We start from the raw sequence: 15,203 nt of genomic DNA, 5'->3' as shown, positions 1-15,203 counted from the left end.
AGGGACTAGGCCAGGGGACTCTCCTCAGCTTGGATTTTGTAAGGACTGACCCAAGGAAGGAGAAAGTCCGTTCAGGTCAACAGGTAGGAGGAATCCTTAGCACAGGAGGGGAAACTGAAGCCCAGAAGGGAGACTGATTTTCCCAAAGCCTCACAGGAGTTCAGTAGGAAGTAAGTTCAAGCCCGGACCTTCCCCAGTGGGTGAACTATGCCTGGCTGTCCCCAGGGTGTGACCACTGGAGCTCACCTGGCCTGGCTGCAGAACTGGGATGGTCTGTAACATGCCCACCCTCCTCCAAGAAGACTTTCCTTCCTTCACACCACATCTCAACCCAGCCAGCAGCCTGACTGCAGGTGCTCCTCTGTGGTCCACCTTGATATTAGGTCCCCCAGTAGATCTCCAACAGTGGTCATGGCTCTGGTCTTGGTGCTCTTGAACTCTGGAGGAGAGTAGTGGGGACCTGAAGAAGGCAGCTTCCCTCTCCCGTAGAGAAGCTTCATCTGTGCAGAGTCTCCCGAGCAGAGGGCCTACCCTTGGGAGTATTTGGGGGAAGGAATTAGCTCCCAGGACCCAAGTGTTCAGATGACCTTGAGATGATAGTGGGCTGTGATAAGGAGGCAGGGGAATTGCTGGCATTGCCAAGGACATGGGGGAAGGGATTGGTGATTACGGCCTTGCTCAGGACAACCTCCTTCCAATGACAGCCTGCCACTAGGAAGTCCAGCTCAACCTGAAAACCAGCTGCTCCTACAGCGGCAGCACTTGTAAAACCAGATCTCAGTCATGGTGGCACTTGAGGACCTGGGGTGCATCTAATCCATCCTCCTTGGTAGATTCCTGAGGTAGCATAAGGAGACAGAGGGTAGAAAAGAAACCTGAACAAAAGAGACCGTTTATTTCAAACCAGTGAAGGGCAGACACTCTTCTGTGGGAAAGAGGTGCCTGTAGAGGGTAGGGGACGCTTGGAGTTTATGTAGGAAGTTTGGGTAATGGGACCTTAGATGCAGCCACTGGGACTCTATGCAAGCATTATTTCTCCTGCCATTGTCCACTCCATCGAGATGAGACAGGCTGTCTTGGGACATAGATAGGCTATCTCAGGGAAAAGAAAGAGTCCTTTCTGCCCACTGACAGCAGTTTGGAGCAGGGCCTGCTGTAACTTCGTAAGAATCCTATTTTTACAACCGAGGCTCTCCGTTACTCCTAACAAGAGCAGAAGAGCAGGGGCTGGGGGTGGAGCTCAGGTGGTAGGTGGATGCCTTGCAGGCTCAAAGTTCCAAGTTTGATCCCTAGCACCTGCCTAACCAAGCATAATTCCGGCCCCACAGGAGGCAACGGGAAGAGGATCAGAAATCCAAGATCACCCTTAACTTACTATAAAATTGGAGGCCAGAGTCTTAGTTACTTTTCTATCTGTGATAAAAAAAAACACCATAAGCAAGGTTCCAAAGGGGTTTGTATTTAGATTTCTGAAGCAGCAGAAAGAGACCCTGGGTCTGACCTCACAGAGGAGAATTTCTTTCAAACAGTGAGAGGCAGACACTTTCTTACGAGAAAAGGGTTGCCTGTGAAGTGGGGAGGGGACACTTGGAGTTTACATAGGAGGTTTTGTGAATGGGAAGTTAAATGCAGCTTCAGGGAGCCATGTTCGAATCTGCGGTCTCTACTTCCTGCATCCAGACAAGGCCAATTTATCTCTAGAAACTGCCTTGCCCTGGCTATCAGGATGTGGGTGATAGTGGGTAACTGAGTTAGGCATGGCAGTGCGGGGAAAACGGCTGTATTTTCAACCAAGGGGTGGGTGATTTCAGCAAGCCTTACGGGGAACAGGAAGTTCGTTGGTCAAGGTCTGGTAGAGTTTGTTCAAGGTTTATTCTGACAGTTAGGATCCATGGTGAGGACTGGAGGCAGCAGAGGAAGAAGCAGAAGCCAAGAGCTCACACCTTGAAGTGCAAGCAGGAACAGAGAAAGCACTGGAGATGATGTGAGTCTTTTGAAACCTCAAAGCATGGCCCCCAGTGACAAACTTCCTCCAGTAAGGTCACACCTCCTAATTCTTCCCCAAATAGCCACCAACAGGGTGGTAATCAAATACCTGAGACTTAGGGGGGCATCTCATTCAAACCACTACAGCCAGCCTGGACTGCATGAGACTTTCTCAAACAAAAACAGAACCAGCCAAACTGATAAAAGAATGGGCCAGTAGCGGCAAGCCGTGAGCTCCAAACCCAGTGATATCTTCACGGTTTTCTGCTTCCTCCAGGTTCTTCTTGTGACCACTGGTGCGTTCTTCCTCCTGTTTGTCACCCAATGGTGTAATGCCTCTTTTCTCTGCCATGGACGGGTGACAAGCTCAGGATGTAAAGTCATGCAGGAACATCTTTGAGCTCATAAACATACCCTGCTCATAAATATACAACGTCTGCTGCTACCAAAATAGCTTTGGATCCCAGCACAGGCATTTCCAAGAACAGACTCCCATCCTTTCAGGAATTCTGTGAAAGCAGAGGATCCTCTTATTTATATGCCCAGCAAAGAGAGTTCCCCAAACCTGGTTACACACACTACCCTGCCCTGATCCTGATCTGGACCCCTACTTGAGCCCTACTGCTGGACACAGATCATGGACAGACCAACCTCATCTCCACATAAATACTGACTCTAGTTCATTACAGCTATAATCAGCCACTGCAATTCATTCTGCCATAATCTTAGGTTACTCTGAACTCACAAATCTCCAGCTCTTCTAATGAAAGGGTATCCTGCTTGTGGGGAAATTTGGGATTGACTCAAGACTAGATTATTCTAAGCTAATCACTTCATTTTCTTGGCCAGGGATTGTTTTAGAGATGGGACATCCTAAACTATTGTGTGACAATAGGATCCAAAGAAAGGCACGACTTTGGGACAGAAAATCAGTCCTCTATCCACTAGCCCGGGTCTTCTGAAACTATGACCCTTTTTCACCCCTCAAAAATTTTTTGTGTCTAGGTATATATGATGATGTATAAATCAAGCATCATTCTGATAGCAAACTAGAAAGAAATTTTCTTAAAATAATTCTTTGATATATATATAATTTATTAAAATGGAAGCTAATTAACTTTCATGCAGATGAGATGAGGGTGCATGTTCATTTTTACATAAAAAGTTCAATCTTGGCCAAATATTTGACACCACAGATAATAGAGTATCTTCAGTGTTTTTCAGAGTTGATTGGCATTTTGATTTATAATCAACCAATGCTGAGAATATCACTTTGATTAATTCACAATACTGATGGTTGAAGTATATTGAGGGCCATTTTCCAAATTGTTAGAAGGGCTGCCTTAATCCTGAACCAAAATTCATGTAACATTTCTCTTAATGCCGCTCAAGTTAGAAATTCAAACAACAATCTTAGGAATCAAATATTCTAATCTAATGCAATTTAAAGATACACTAATTTAATCCTTATACACTGAGAAGTGATTATAGAAAAATATTGTCTTTTTCTTCTGTGATTAAAACATTATGTTTCTATAAGAACAGAAAAATTTGTACGAACAGTAAAATCTCTGCAGTTCATAACATCCAACAGTCCTCAACGTGAGCGAAGGTGTTTCCGGTGGCTTTTGTTCATGTTGAGTGTCATAACGGCTTGCACAGAGCAGAGTACTCATGCTGTGTATTTAGAACGAAGCCTTCAGTGAAGTTACCAGCTACAACACGGGCAAGCACCCCCTAGAAATACTTCATCCGGTAGAGGTTTATTCTGAAGTAATTTTGATCCTTGCACGTTCAGAAGCCTCTTACTGTTGCCAAAGTTTTCACTACTCACACATTCAGTTTTATGACCCCATATGAGGTCACAACCTACAACTTAAGCTGAGCACCAGCCTGTTAATGGTAAACATATCATCGAGCTGCTGTTGAAATCCTCTACCAACTTCAGTGAGCACAGCCAGTTATCTATCCTATCAAGGATAAGAGAAGAGAAAAGAACCGGGGGTCAAGAGCTGTGGGGGAGGGACTACTCATGTGGCAGAGGCACAGAGTTAACCAACCCTGAGGCCAGCTTTGCCTCCTGCTTTGGAAGAGGACACAGTTACTGGTCTCTGTCCTTTGAGGTGACTTTTACCGTTAGCAAAATGGATCTTGCGCAACACCCCTCCCCCAACATCATCCTGCCCCCGATCTCTTTTAAGAAGATTTATCTTAATTACATGTATGCATGTCTATCTATGTGTGGGGTTGTGCACATGAGTCATGGTACCCTGAAGAGGCCAAAGGCCTGAGATCTCCCTGGAGCTGGAGTTTCAGGTGGTTGTGAGCTGTCCAATGTGGGTGCTGGGAATTGGACTCAGGTCCTACTCTTAAAATCGGAGACATCTCTCCAGCCCTTAAATTCTTTAATTTTTAAGTTTTTTCTTTGTGTATATGTGCATGCCCACACTAATCACAGTGGTGCATGTAGAAGTAAGGGGATAGCTTACAGGAATGCATTCTGCCCTTCCGTCACGTGGGTCCTGAGGCTCAGGTCCTCTCCCTCAGTGGTAAACACCTTTCACTGCTGGACCACCCTCCTCCATCACCCCTCCCCTCCTTCCTTCCCTGACTCCTGATCAATTGAGTCCTGCCATGAGGAGGCTGGCCACTTCAGGCCCTCTTTGGGGAGGGGGGAGCGGGGAAGCCAGTTCTGCATTGGTGGAGTGGGGCAGCTAGACATGCTGCACCTTGCATGGCAAGTGCTGCCTCTCCCAGGAAGGAGCCCCCAGAATCGGCAGTACAAATGCATACCCAGACAAATTACATGAGCTACTGCCAGAAGAGCCATCGTTAATTTTTATGGCCATAAATGGTCTTGCCAGCATGTTGAGCTAATTTAATGAAAGCACCGGGAGGAAGGTCGTGGGCTAGATCTGGGTTTGTTAATAATGTCAGTCTTCATTTGAATCACTCCGGAAATCCCTCCCCACTGCCTCCAGCTACCTGCCACAGGTTGCATTTTCCTCAGAAATCAACAGTCTTCTCATACACAAATGTAGACTCTCCTTTGTTTTTCTCTAGAAAATAATTAAAGTCCCGGAGCTCAATAAATACTTAAAGAGAGTGTGGTTTTAATTAAAAACCTTCTGCTGATTCTGTAGTGGCAAGTCTCTCTTCCCAGGCAGGCACACTGGTGACAGCCACATGCATCACAATCTGCTAAGGATGTGAAACCAAAAACCTGTACAAATAATAACGGGTAATTCTGACTCTGTACAGAGGGGACAGGTGGTGAAGAAAGATGGCTAGGGGCAGAGCCAAGCTCTTCTCCCTGTGGGATAAGCAAGACATAAGCATCAGGAGTGCATGTAGCTGCGTGTTCATCATATCTAGACCCAAGTCTTTAAACAGCAATAGTGGCTGATTCTCCCAGCTATTGATGAAGACAAAAAAATACCTGCTTCACCAAGCACCAAGTGCCACGACTGAGTCCTTTGCAGTGTCTTGGCTCATTTAATCCTCACAGGGAAACCTGTTCTCTCATTCATGTTCTTTCTAAATGTTTATTTATTTTTATTTCCTGACTCAGGGTGAGTGCCTGCATGTATATGCCTGTACACCACATCTATGTCTCGTACCTGGGGAGGCCAGAAAGGATGTTGAATCCCTTGGAACTAGAGTTACAGATGGTTGTAAGCTGCCATGTGGGTGCTGGGAGTCCAACCCTGATCCTCTGCAAGAGCAGCTAGTGCTCTTAACCACTGAGCCATCTCTCTGGTACCTGTCTGCCCTTTATTTCGTAGAGACACAGAGAGGTTCAACCAGGATACCATAGCTGATGTATGACGGAGTCTGGTGCTGGGAAGAGAATGGTGGTGTAGAAACAGGGCCTGGCTTCCCCAGGAGTGACCTTTCTGATGGAAATTAGGAAAGGAAAACAGAAATGCTTGCTGGAATCTCTCTCTCTCTCTCTCTCTGAACTTGTTAACTTGCAGACACTGTAAAGTGTGAGGCAGTGTGTTCCAGAGCTTTTAGCTGGAGGGCAGCTGTGGGGAAGGTCTCTGGAGCGGGCTGGTATGCCGGGGATGTTTGAATGTTTGATGCCCTGGCTTCCTTGTTCTTGGAAGCCCTTCCCACACACCTTGGCAAGTCCATTAAATCACCCACGAGCCACATTAAAACACAAGGGTGCATTGTAATGAGATCTGGTGCTGAGCAGTTGTTGCAGAATTATGCACACATTACCTGTCCTAAACGTTTAATCAAACATCTATTACTTCAGTTTTCTTCCCCCATTCCTGCCCCACTTAAGGCCAACGAGTTTCCTTTGTCAACTCAGAGACATTTTAGAGGCCTGTGGCAAAGTAAATGAGAGGCAGGGACAGCACTGCAAGAGGGGTGTGCTGGAAGCTTTCTTCCCAATGCGACTACACTCACCGCTTTATTCGCACCACCAGAATGATGCAGTGTTGGATTCTGGGCATTGGGAACCCAGTGGGCCATGAACTGGCCAAATCTGTGTTAAAATAAGGAGGGCCGGTTGTGTTTCCATGGGGCGCAGGCTGGGGGCACTGAGAGAAAACTTCAGGGTTTTGGTTAAGTGCGACCCACTACAACATTGCCCAACAGCACCGAAAAGCCCCAGGCAGAGCCCTCCTTGGTGCCCAGGCCCACATCAACCCTTCAAAAGCCACTGCCCTGCCCCTGCTTCCTGCAGTATCCAGCAGGGGGCGCGCGGGGACCAGGGTTGGACCCCAGATTATTGCGGACCTAGCGCTGGGAGCTAGTCCGTGGAGCCTTCCGGTTTCAGCGCCCCACCGTCTGGACCATCTGGGCACTCAAAGTTAAAGGTCAATCCGCAAAGCAGTCCAGGGCCTTCAGCTCTCAGCCTTTGCGTCTATCTAGGGTCCGGACTGCAGCTTGGTAAAAAGCTTGTGCCTGAACTGGGCAGATTCTAAATCTGGAGCCCTCTGCTTTCGAGTTTGGCAACTTTGTGTCGCTCCTTTCTTTCACTCCTGCGGCACTCACCTGATTAAATACCTGTTCCTTTAAAGATCAAAGACATAGCAGGGGTGTGAGGTGGGAGTTGTTTCTAGGCCCGGGCTCTCCTTCCCTAGGTCACTGTATCATTATTAACATTACAAGCTACAGACGGCAATTCTGGGCGGCGCCAGAGCTCTGTGTGCCGTCTTCTAGCCGAGCTCAGTGGTTCAACCAGGAATTGCAGCTCCCATCCTAGACCCCGCCGACGCTGGCTAGAGGCGACTCCCGCTCCAGCCTTGTCCGGATCCGCACTAGGTTCTTCGGGGTTGAAGACGGGGTAAGGGGTGTCTTCTCTCCGGTGCAAAATCGGGCAACAGAAGCATTTTTGCGGGAGAGTGGGTGGGAAGCCGGGGTCCACGGGATCAGCATCCCAGTCACCGTGGTTGCCACGCCCTTAAGCTATCCTGAGGGTGCTGGAATCGCCCTTTCCACAGCGAGTCCCCTGGCTTCAGCGCCTCTTCGGGAAAGAAAACCAGAGTTCCCAGAGCTTACACGGACTTTGGGTGGGCACGTCCTTGTCGTCCAAGGAAGTCCTGAGGGAGAGCTCATGAGCCCATTCTCTCTTCCAGCTCTCGGGCCCCTTGCTCCTTCCAAGTTATCCCTCCGCCGGCTTGCGTTCCCTCCAAACTCAAAAAGAGCTGAATAGAAGTGAAAATCGGATGAGTGGTGCGTCCACGCCTTGCGTCTTCCTCTCCCCAGACCAGGAAAGCCCCCAGGACTCGCCATCCCAGAGCACAGTCTTAGTCCCTCCGCTGCCACACAGCCGTGCAAGGCAACCCTCTCAAGGTTGCTAGAACGTGAACAATAATACAACAGGGCATCCCCCTTGCTTTGCAGACAAAGAAGTCGTTGCCAGGCCGGCTGTTCCAAACCTCTGAGGCCTTGGCTCAGGTTAGAGCCTTCCTCTGGACTGTCTCACGTGCAGAGTCCCAGGCAGGGAGGAGCCCGAGTTTTCATCTCTCTGCCCTCTCAAAGACATCTTCCCTGGACTGCCTAGTCACCCTCTTCCTGCATCCATCTGTGGGGTTTCCAGGCCTGAGCAGGTGTGATGAAGTTCTAGATTCCGAACTTGGCTGAGATTGTGCTGGTCCCAGCGGTCTGCAGCCAGGAGTAGGAAAGGGAGGGACCAAAGTGTGCACACACCAGTATGTTCATATTTAATTTACAAAGCAGCCTCAGAAGCCCAGCTGGGTGGTCCCTTTAGATGCTGTGTTCTTTCTGCACCTCCCTCCATCACCCCTCCTCAGCTCATTAAAATGCTTAACACTCAAATCGGGGCATTGATTTCCGAAGAGGCCCCAAACACACTGCCATCGACCCAAAGACTGACTCTCGTGAGGGCTGGGGGGCCACGAACACCCCAGGATTACAGTGTTTACAGAAATAGCAAGAGGTGGGGAGTCTACACATCTCAAAAACCTATGCCCCCTTACCAGTTCCGGCTAGCAGCTCTGTCTTCTGGGATGCCAGAGGCAGGGGAGTGAGTTGATGAGTTTTAGCCAAAAGCCTTGATGCTCTTCAAATCCTCCTGCTTGTCTCTAAAAGAAATGCCCAGTGTTTGCCAAAGAGAACAGTGAGTCCGAGAGTCTGCTGAGGCCAGCTGTTACATGAGGGTGTGAGATGGCAGGGTGGTGGTTGCTGCCTAGGTTTTATCAGAAGTGTGTGTGTGTGTGTGTGTGTGTGTGTGTGTGTGTGTGTGTGTGTGTACCAGCATGCAGGGATTGATGGTATGCTTGCTAGAGATGCTGAAAGGATACTAGGTAGTGGGGTACAGGAAATGCTCCGCGGTCTTAAGTCCCTAGTCCACAGTACTCAAGAGGACCAGACGTTTTAGTAACCATCCCGGTCCCTGTCGCCACTGTCGGTGGCAACCTCAGTGCCCTATTAGCCTGCAGCAAGCAAGTGCAGAGTGAGACACTTGGATGAGTTCAACCTAGTGTTCTAGGAGCTCAGAGGACACCAACCCCCACGGTGAGCACTCGCTAGCCCACGGGCAGTGGAACGCACGCACTGGATTTGCCACAAAAGACCTGGCGGTGGAGTTCCGGTTAAAGAGGCTGGGCAAGGTCTGCGATGGGCTTGGGAGGTGGGAGTCTCTTCCCTGCGCGCCCTGCAGGGTTGTGCCTTCTCATCTAGTTAGTCTGGTGCGGATTGGGGGTGGAGGGGAACCAGGGTTTGTGTCTACCCAGATCCAGGCAAAAATGACAGGGAGGGTGAGGCGCTCTGCTAACACTATCAATTATGCATCGTGTTGAACGTGGCTTCGGGGAGGGGGGAGGCTAGCAGCCGGCGGGAGGAAAAGGGTCCGAGGGAGCCAGGCAGCGCAGTTCAGCCAGTCCCGCTGGAGGTCTTTCTGCGCCACTGCTTGCTTTGGGGAAGGAAAAAAAAAAAGTGTTTAAAGGCAAAGACACGCCCCTCCAGTCCTATGCCTTTCTTTCTCATAAATTCCTCAAAGATGGTTTGTCTCACGTGTTGCGGGGCGTAGAACGGCTCGCATTCAATTAGCAGGGAAAGCTCGCGGGCGCTGACGGGACGGGCGCGTGAGGGTGAGTGAGCGCGGATATTTGTGTGCGCGCAAAAGAGAAGGGTGAGTGTTGGAGTGAAGGTGTGCTTGTGAAAATGTGTGTGAAGGTAGCGAGAACTCAGCGCGTTGATGCGATTATTACATGTTGATGGGTAATTCTAACCTGTGAAGGTCGTGTGGAAAGGCTGTGCGTGTTAGGGAGGGGTTTGGAGGCATAACGAGAAACAGTGACAATGTCATCGAGTGTGTAAATGTTGGGGGACACAGGTTATAGTGGTTCGGTGGGCTGGGAAGGGCTGAGCCTGGGGCTGTGCGCATATGGAGCCCCTTGAGATCTACGGGACTCAGCCTGGGGTGGGTGGGGATCTCTATGGCTTTAACAAATGTGAGCGTGGCACGAGGTGGGAGACTGTGCGCGTTCCCGTCGATCCCGGGGGCGCGCAACGACTCTCCAACCTGCAAGCATTGAGAAGTGGGGCGAACAGACAAGAAAGGAAAAATTGAAGTAGGACTTCGGGGCCAGGGGGAGTTCTTACGCATGCCTGTCTCTTCTCCCTACTGTCACAGCAACAGATGCCAGAAGCTCCGGTCGGTCGACTGTCATCTGAGTCTGGAGAGGGGCTTGCAGCCTGAAGGCGGCACAGTGCAAGTCTGAGAGCAGCAGGAAAGGTGGGGAGACTCCGCAACCTCAACCTAAAGGGTAGGTCCAGCCTAGAGCTCTCGCCAGGGTTGGGAGGCTGTCTGGAAGGAACAGGGAAGGGAGTTGCCTACCATAGGAGCAAAAGCAAGAAGGGACCTGCTAATCTCAAAGACAGGGCATAGGAGGGGTTCTGTCAAGACTGACAAGAGTCTCAAGTTCCGGCGGGGGTGGGGGTGGGTGGGTCTGTGTTAGAGTATTTGTGTGACTAGAGATAGGAGGTGCACTCGGGCATCTTGGAGTTGTGGAGAAAGGTATAGAACCTTGAGCATTCTCCACATTTATTAGCTAGAGGCTTGTCCCCCTAAAAACCTGTGGGCAGAGGGGTCCACCTGGGCTCTGTGGAATACAAAGAGGGATCTTTAGTGACTGTCCCCACAACATACTTTGTCTAGACATGGGGGAGGTTTTCTTTCCTAGATGGAAGAATAATTAAGCAGTTATGACTCTCCCCTGAGGGGAGCTGCAGCCCAGGGCAGGGAGGCTAGAAGACATAAGTGGGTGGAGGCTGCCCCGGATCCCCCAGCACACTCCACAAGTTCTCCATATTGCTCATCTGCTTGGGTTTTGGTCTCAGAGGAGGGCAGTGTAGTGCCAACGTCCCTGTGTTGGGGGGCTGGTTCATGTGAGGACTTGCGTCCTTGGATCTGTCAGCTCTCACTGTGAGCAGAAAAGTGCTTTGCTTGGTGGTGGCCATGCTGCATTGAGTTGAGAGAACAATGAGGTCTCCAGGGTATATTGTGTAGATGTCTGGGTGCCTGTGTCTATGTAACTCCTTGTGAACCTCCTGCTAGAGTCTCAGGGCCTTGTAAGTTGGCAGCTGCAGGGAGATGCTCAGGCTTCTGTTTGCACTGTCCATGCCTGTAAGGAAGTGTGTGCGGGTGCTGTGCGTGGGACAAAGGATTCCAGAGAAGACACTCAGTCATGAACCAGGATCTTTCTGCATCTCCGTTTCACCGGGTTCAATGAAGATATAAAAAGAAGGGTCAGTGTGGGGGCTCATTGAAGACCACAAGCATTGGACGCTTTGGAGGGGACAGCTCCAGCTGAGGGAATAGATTGGGTGGGTGGGTGGGGGAGCATGCTCCAAGCCCTCTGGAGAAGCAAGGCAGGGTCCTGAAAGCAAGCATTTATTAAATCTGTAGGCTTTTACTGAGCTCCCTTCTTCCCTAAGATTTCTGGAGCCTATACAGGTTTAGGAGGTATAGTTTGTTAGGGGAGGGAAGAAAGCTGTGGCGTAAGTGACCCCTCTTCATCTCGACTTCCCTTTGCAGGAGCCGTGATGGGGCCCTTCGGAGCCCTGTGTTTGGCCTGGGCTTTGCTAGAGCTGGCCAGAGCGTGTCCTGAGCCTTGCGCCTGTATTGACAAGTACGCGCACCAGTTTGCAGACTGTGCCTACAAAGAGCTGCGCGAGGTCCCAGAAGGACTGCCAGCCAATGTGACCACGCTCAGTCTGTCCGCCAACAAGATTACGGTGCTAAGGCGGGGAGCCTTCGTCAACGTCACACAGGTCACTTCGCTGTGGCTGGCTCACAGTGAGGTGCGCACCGTAGAGTCTGGGGCATTGGCAGTGCTGAGTCAGCTCAAGAACCTCGACCTAAGCCACAACCTCATATCTAACTTCCCTTGGAGCGACCTTCGTAACTTGAGCGCACTGCAGCTGCTGAAAATGAACCACAATCGCCTGGGGTCGCTGCCCCGGGATGCACTCGGCGCGCTGCCGGACCTGCGCTCTCTGCGCATCAACAACAACCGGCTGCGTACCCTGGAGCCCGGCACGTTCGACGCCCTGAGCGCGCTGTCTCACCTGCAACTCTATCACAACCCCTTCCACTGCAGCTGTGGTCTCCTGTGGCTGCAGGCCTGGGCGGCGAGCACCCGGGTCTCCTTACCCGAGCCCGATTCTATTGCGTGCGCCTCGCCTCCTGAGCTGCAGGGCGTGCCGGTGCACCGCCTGCCCGCCCTGCCCTGCGCACCGCCCAGCGTGCGTCTGAGTGCCGAGCCGACGCCGGAGGCGCCTGGCGCCCCTCTGAGCGCAGGCTTGGCTTTCATGTTACACTGCCTCGCTGAAGGCCACCCTACACCGCGCTTGCAATGGCAACTTCAGATCCCGGGTGGCACTGTAGTCCTAGAGCCACCGGTTCTCAGCAAGGAAGAAGATGGAGGAGATAAGGCCGAGGATGGGGAGGCTGACGGAGATGAGGACCTGCCTACACAGACTGAAGCACCAACCCCGACGCCAGCACCTGCTTGGCCAGCGCCTCCAGCCACCCCGCGCTTCTTGGCCCTCGCAAACGGCTCTCTGTTGGTGCCCCTCCTGAGTGCCAAGGAGGCAGGCATCTACACATGCCGTGCACACAATGAGCTGGGTACCAACTCAACCTCAGTACGGGTGACGGTGGCTGCAGCGGGGCCGCCAAAACACGCTCCTGGAACAGGGGGAGAACCTGATGCGCAGGCCCCGACCTCTGAGCGCAAGGCCATCATTAAGGGCCGTAGCAACAGCGTTCTGCCTTACAAGCCTGAGGGCAAAACCAAAGGCCAAGGTCTGGCCCGGGTCAGCGTCCTGGGGGAAATCGAGGCGGAGATGGAGGAGACAGATGAAGGAGAGCAGGTGGGAAGTCAGATCCCTACAGATCCGGTGGGGGAGAAGCACTGTGGCCATGGGGACCCCTCTCGGTACGTGTCTAACCATGCATTCAATCAGAGCTCAGAGCTCAAGTCGCACGTTTTTGAGCTGGGTGTCATCGCGTTGGATGTAGCAGAGCGTGAAGCTCGGGTGCAGCTGACGCCTCTTGCTGCGCGCTGGGGCCCTGGGCCAGATGGTGCTACGGGAGCACGGCGGCCTGGAAGGCGGCCCCTGCGCCTACTCTATCTGTGCCCTGCTGGTGGTGGCGAGGCAGTTCAGTGGTCACGCGTGGAGGAGGGGGTCAATGCCTACTGGTTTCGGGGCCTGCGGCCTGGCACCAACTACTCCGTGTGCCTGGCACTGGCGGGCGAGACGTGCCACGTGCAAGTGGTGTTTTCCACCAAAAAAGAACTGCCATCCCTGCTGGTTATCGTGACAGTGAGCGTGTTCCTCCTGGTGCTGGCCACTGTGCCCCTGCTGGGTGCCGCCTGCTGCCATCTACTGGCCAAACACCCGGGCAAACCCTATCGTTTAATCCTGAGACCTCAGGCCCCCGACCCGATGGAGAAACGCATCGCCGCCGACTTCGACCCGCGTGCTTCCTACCTTGAGTCTGAGAAAAGCTACCCTGCCCGTGGCGAGGCGGGAGGTGAGGAGCCGGAGGAGGTCCCGGAGGAGGGCCTTGATGAAGATGTGGAGCAGGGGGACCCCAGCGGGGACCTGCAGAGAGAGGAAAGCCTGGCGGGTTGCTCCTTGGTGGAGTCTCAGTCCAAGGCCAACCAAGAGGAGTTCGAGGCTGGCTCTGAGTACAGCGACCGGCTGCCCCTGGGAGCAGAGGCGGTCAACATCGCCCAGGAGATAAACGGCAACTACCGGCAGACTGCGGGCTGAGCCCCCAGCACGCCTGACCTGCCCACCTCTACCTTGGGTATCTCGTAGCCTAGGGATGGCAGGACTTTCTCACCCTCACGGGACCCCACCCCACCCCAAAGCCTTCCGTTACTCTTCCTCCTTAGCCCTCCCCAGGCATCACTACTAGGGATTTCTAAGAGTGGGCCGAATTCAGTGGTCCCCCGCCAGTCACCGTCATTCTCTTGGCGAGCTTGAATCCCCACCCCACCCCCACCCAAAGCACAGAGACAGGCTCCTACCTCCTCTAAGACACCACCCACGGACAGCGAGAAACCGTCTATGCCTTCCATTCCACCGCGACGATCAGCGAAACCCACCGCGCACCCCACCCGGTGGGAACCTGGAGGCAAGGGGAACGCGCCAGCCGTTGGCCACATCTGGTGATAATAATGGGGTTGGTTTCGGGGTTTGCCCGGGATCCCTAGGACAGGTCCCCAGCGTGGAGCGCTGTGGCTCTCAGCTTGACCTCACTCGCCTTTTCAAGGTTGCATGTGCCAGAAGCCGGCTAATTTTGAGTCTCAAAGTCCCTTCCCTACAGTGATCCAAATCCGCGCCTCCCTCCATCCCTCCCCCTCCCCCGCCCCAATTCTGTCCAGTTGGAACCAAGCTGGGGTCCTGGAACGCCTTTCAACTCAGCGCACTGATTTTCTTATTTTCGTTGTTGTCAAAGACAGCGACATTTCTGGGTCTGGTGCTAACATAACCTTCCCAACGTCTGGGAAACTGGGTGTGAGTGTGTCAGGTGTGAGAGTCGGAATCCGTTTTCTTCTGTCTCTCTTAATTTCAAGCGCTGCGGGACCGCGCACCCCTTTTCCTCGCAAGGTGCGGGCTTGGTCCCTGGCCAGTTTCGTTGTCAGTGTCTTGCAGGTGCCAGAAGTTGATGCGCGCCACAGTGGTTCTTGCAACTCCGTGGGGTCCAGACCCCGGCAGAAACGTGCTGGCAGCGCAGGAAGCTAACTGTGACCCCCGGGCACGTCTCCTGGCCTGACTGGGGCCAGCGCGTGGCAGTAGTGGGGGGAGGGAGTCCCTGGGTCCCCTCCTCCCAGGAGAAGAGAGTGCCCAGCTTGTAGTCCCCGCCGAGCGTGGGCTGTAGAAGTCCGTGTCCTGTAAAGCGTGATGGTGTAGTGTAGAGGGGCGGGAGGGCGGGGCGGGAAGGTGGGCGAGGAAGGTGGGAGGGAGAGGGCGGGAGTGGCGCGGGGACTCGGGCGGGACCAGTTTTTAGTTCTTCTAGGAAAGCGTCGGGAGGGGGGTTTTCAGGCGTCTGGACCCGAGCTCTGGCTCTGGGCGAAGTGCAGCACAAGCGTGGGTGGCCCCGGGAGGAGTTGACCCCGGAGCCCACGTCCTTTTCTAAATACTTCTGTATGTACACTGTCAATAAAATAATCGATTTGAACAGGACTCGGTGACTTTTTTTGTGTGTCGGGGAGGGG

General features: G+C 52.7%; 2 protein-coding genes and 1 long non-coding RNA gene across 3 annotated transcripts in view; 2 read left to right on the top strand and 1 right to left on the bottom strand.

The window, feature by feature from the left end:
* Positions 1–10,217, top strand: part of Pml (PML nuclear body scaffold) — a 48,803-nt gene extending 38,586 nt beyond the window's left edge. Inside the window, exon 8 of the mRNA XM_052762042.1 lies at positions 10,103–10,217. Within this exon, the coding sequence (XP_052618002.1) occupies positions 10,103–10,168 (66 nt within the window). The 3' untranslated portion in view covers positions 10,169–10,217. The remainder of the gene's footprint in view (positions 1–10,102) is intronic.
* Positions 1,439–7,288, bottom strand: LOC128125112 (uncharacterized). The gene is made up of 2 exons (XR_008223100.1): positions 6,997–7,288; positions 1,439–5,299 (listed from the first exon to the last, which is right to left on the bottom strand). It is a non-coding gene; the product is annotated as an uncharacterized LOC128125112 (long non-coding RNA).
* Positions 10,218–11,514: 1,297 nt separating the features above from the next.
* Islr2 (immunoglobulin superfamily containing leucine rich repeat 2) lies at positions 11,515–14,913 on the top strand. The gene has a single exon (XM_052762075.1). The coding sequence runs from the start codon at positions 11,515–11,517 to the stop codon at positions 13,750–13,752; it is 2,238 nt and encodes a 745-aa protein (XP_052618035.1). The 3' UTR covers positions 13,753–14,913.
* Positions 14,914–15,203: the final 290 nt, after the last annotated feature.

This window comes from Peromyscus californicus, unplaced genomic scaffold (genome assembly GCF_007827085.1).
Source record: "Peromyscus californicus insignis strain IS unplaced genomic scaffold, ASM782708v3 Scaffold_11__1_contigs__length_118956290, whole genome shotgun sequence".
Taxonomy (NCBI): Eukaryota; Metazoa; Chordata; class Mammalia; order Rodentia; family Cricetidae; genus Peromyscus; species Peromyscus californicus.
The sequence above is the reverse complement of the archived record's forward strand: the minus strand, read 5'-3'. Positions and strand labels throughout refer to the sequence as shown.

Bases quoted from the DNA above. Each gene is read 5' to 3' on its own strand.
- Islr2 (XM_052762075.1), top strand. From the start codon at position 11,515: ATGGGGCCCTTCGGAGCCCTGTGTTTGGCCTGGGCTTTGCTAGAGCTG.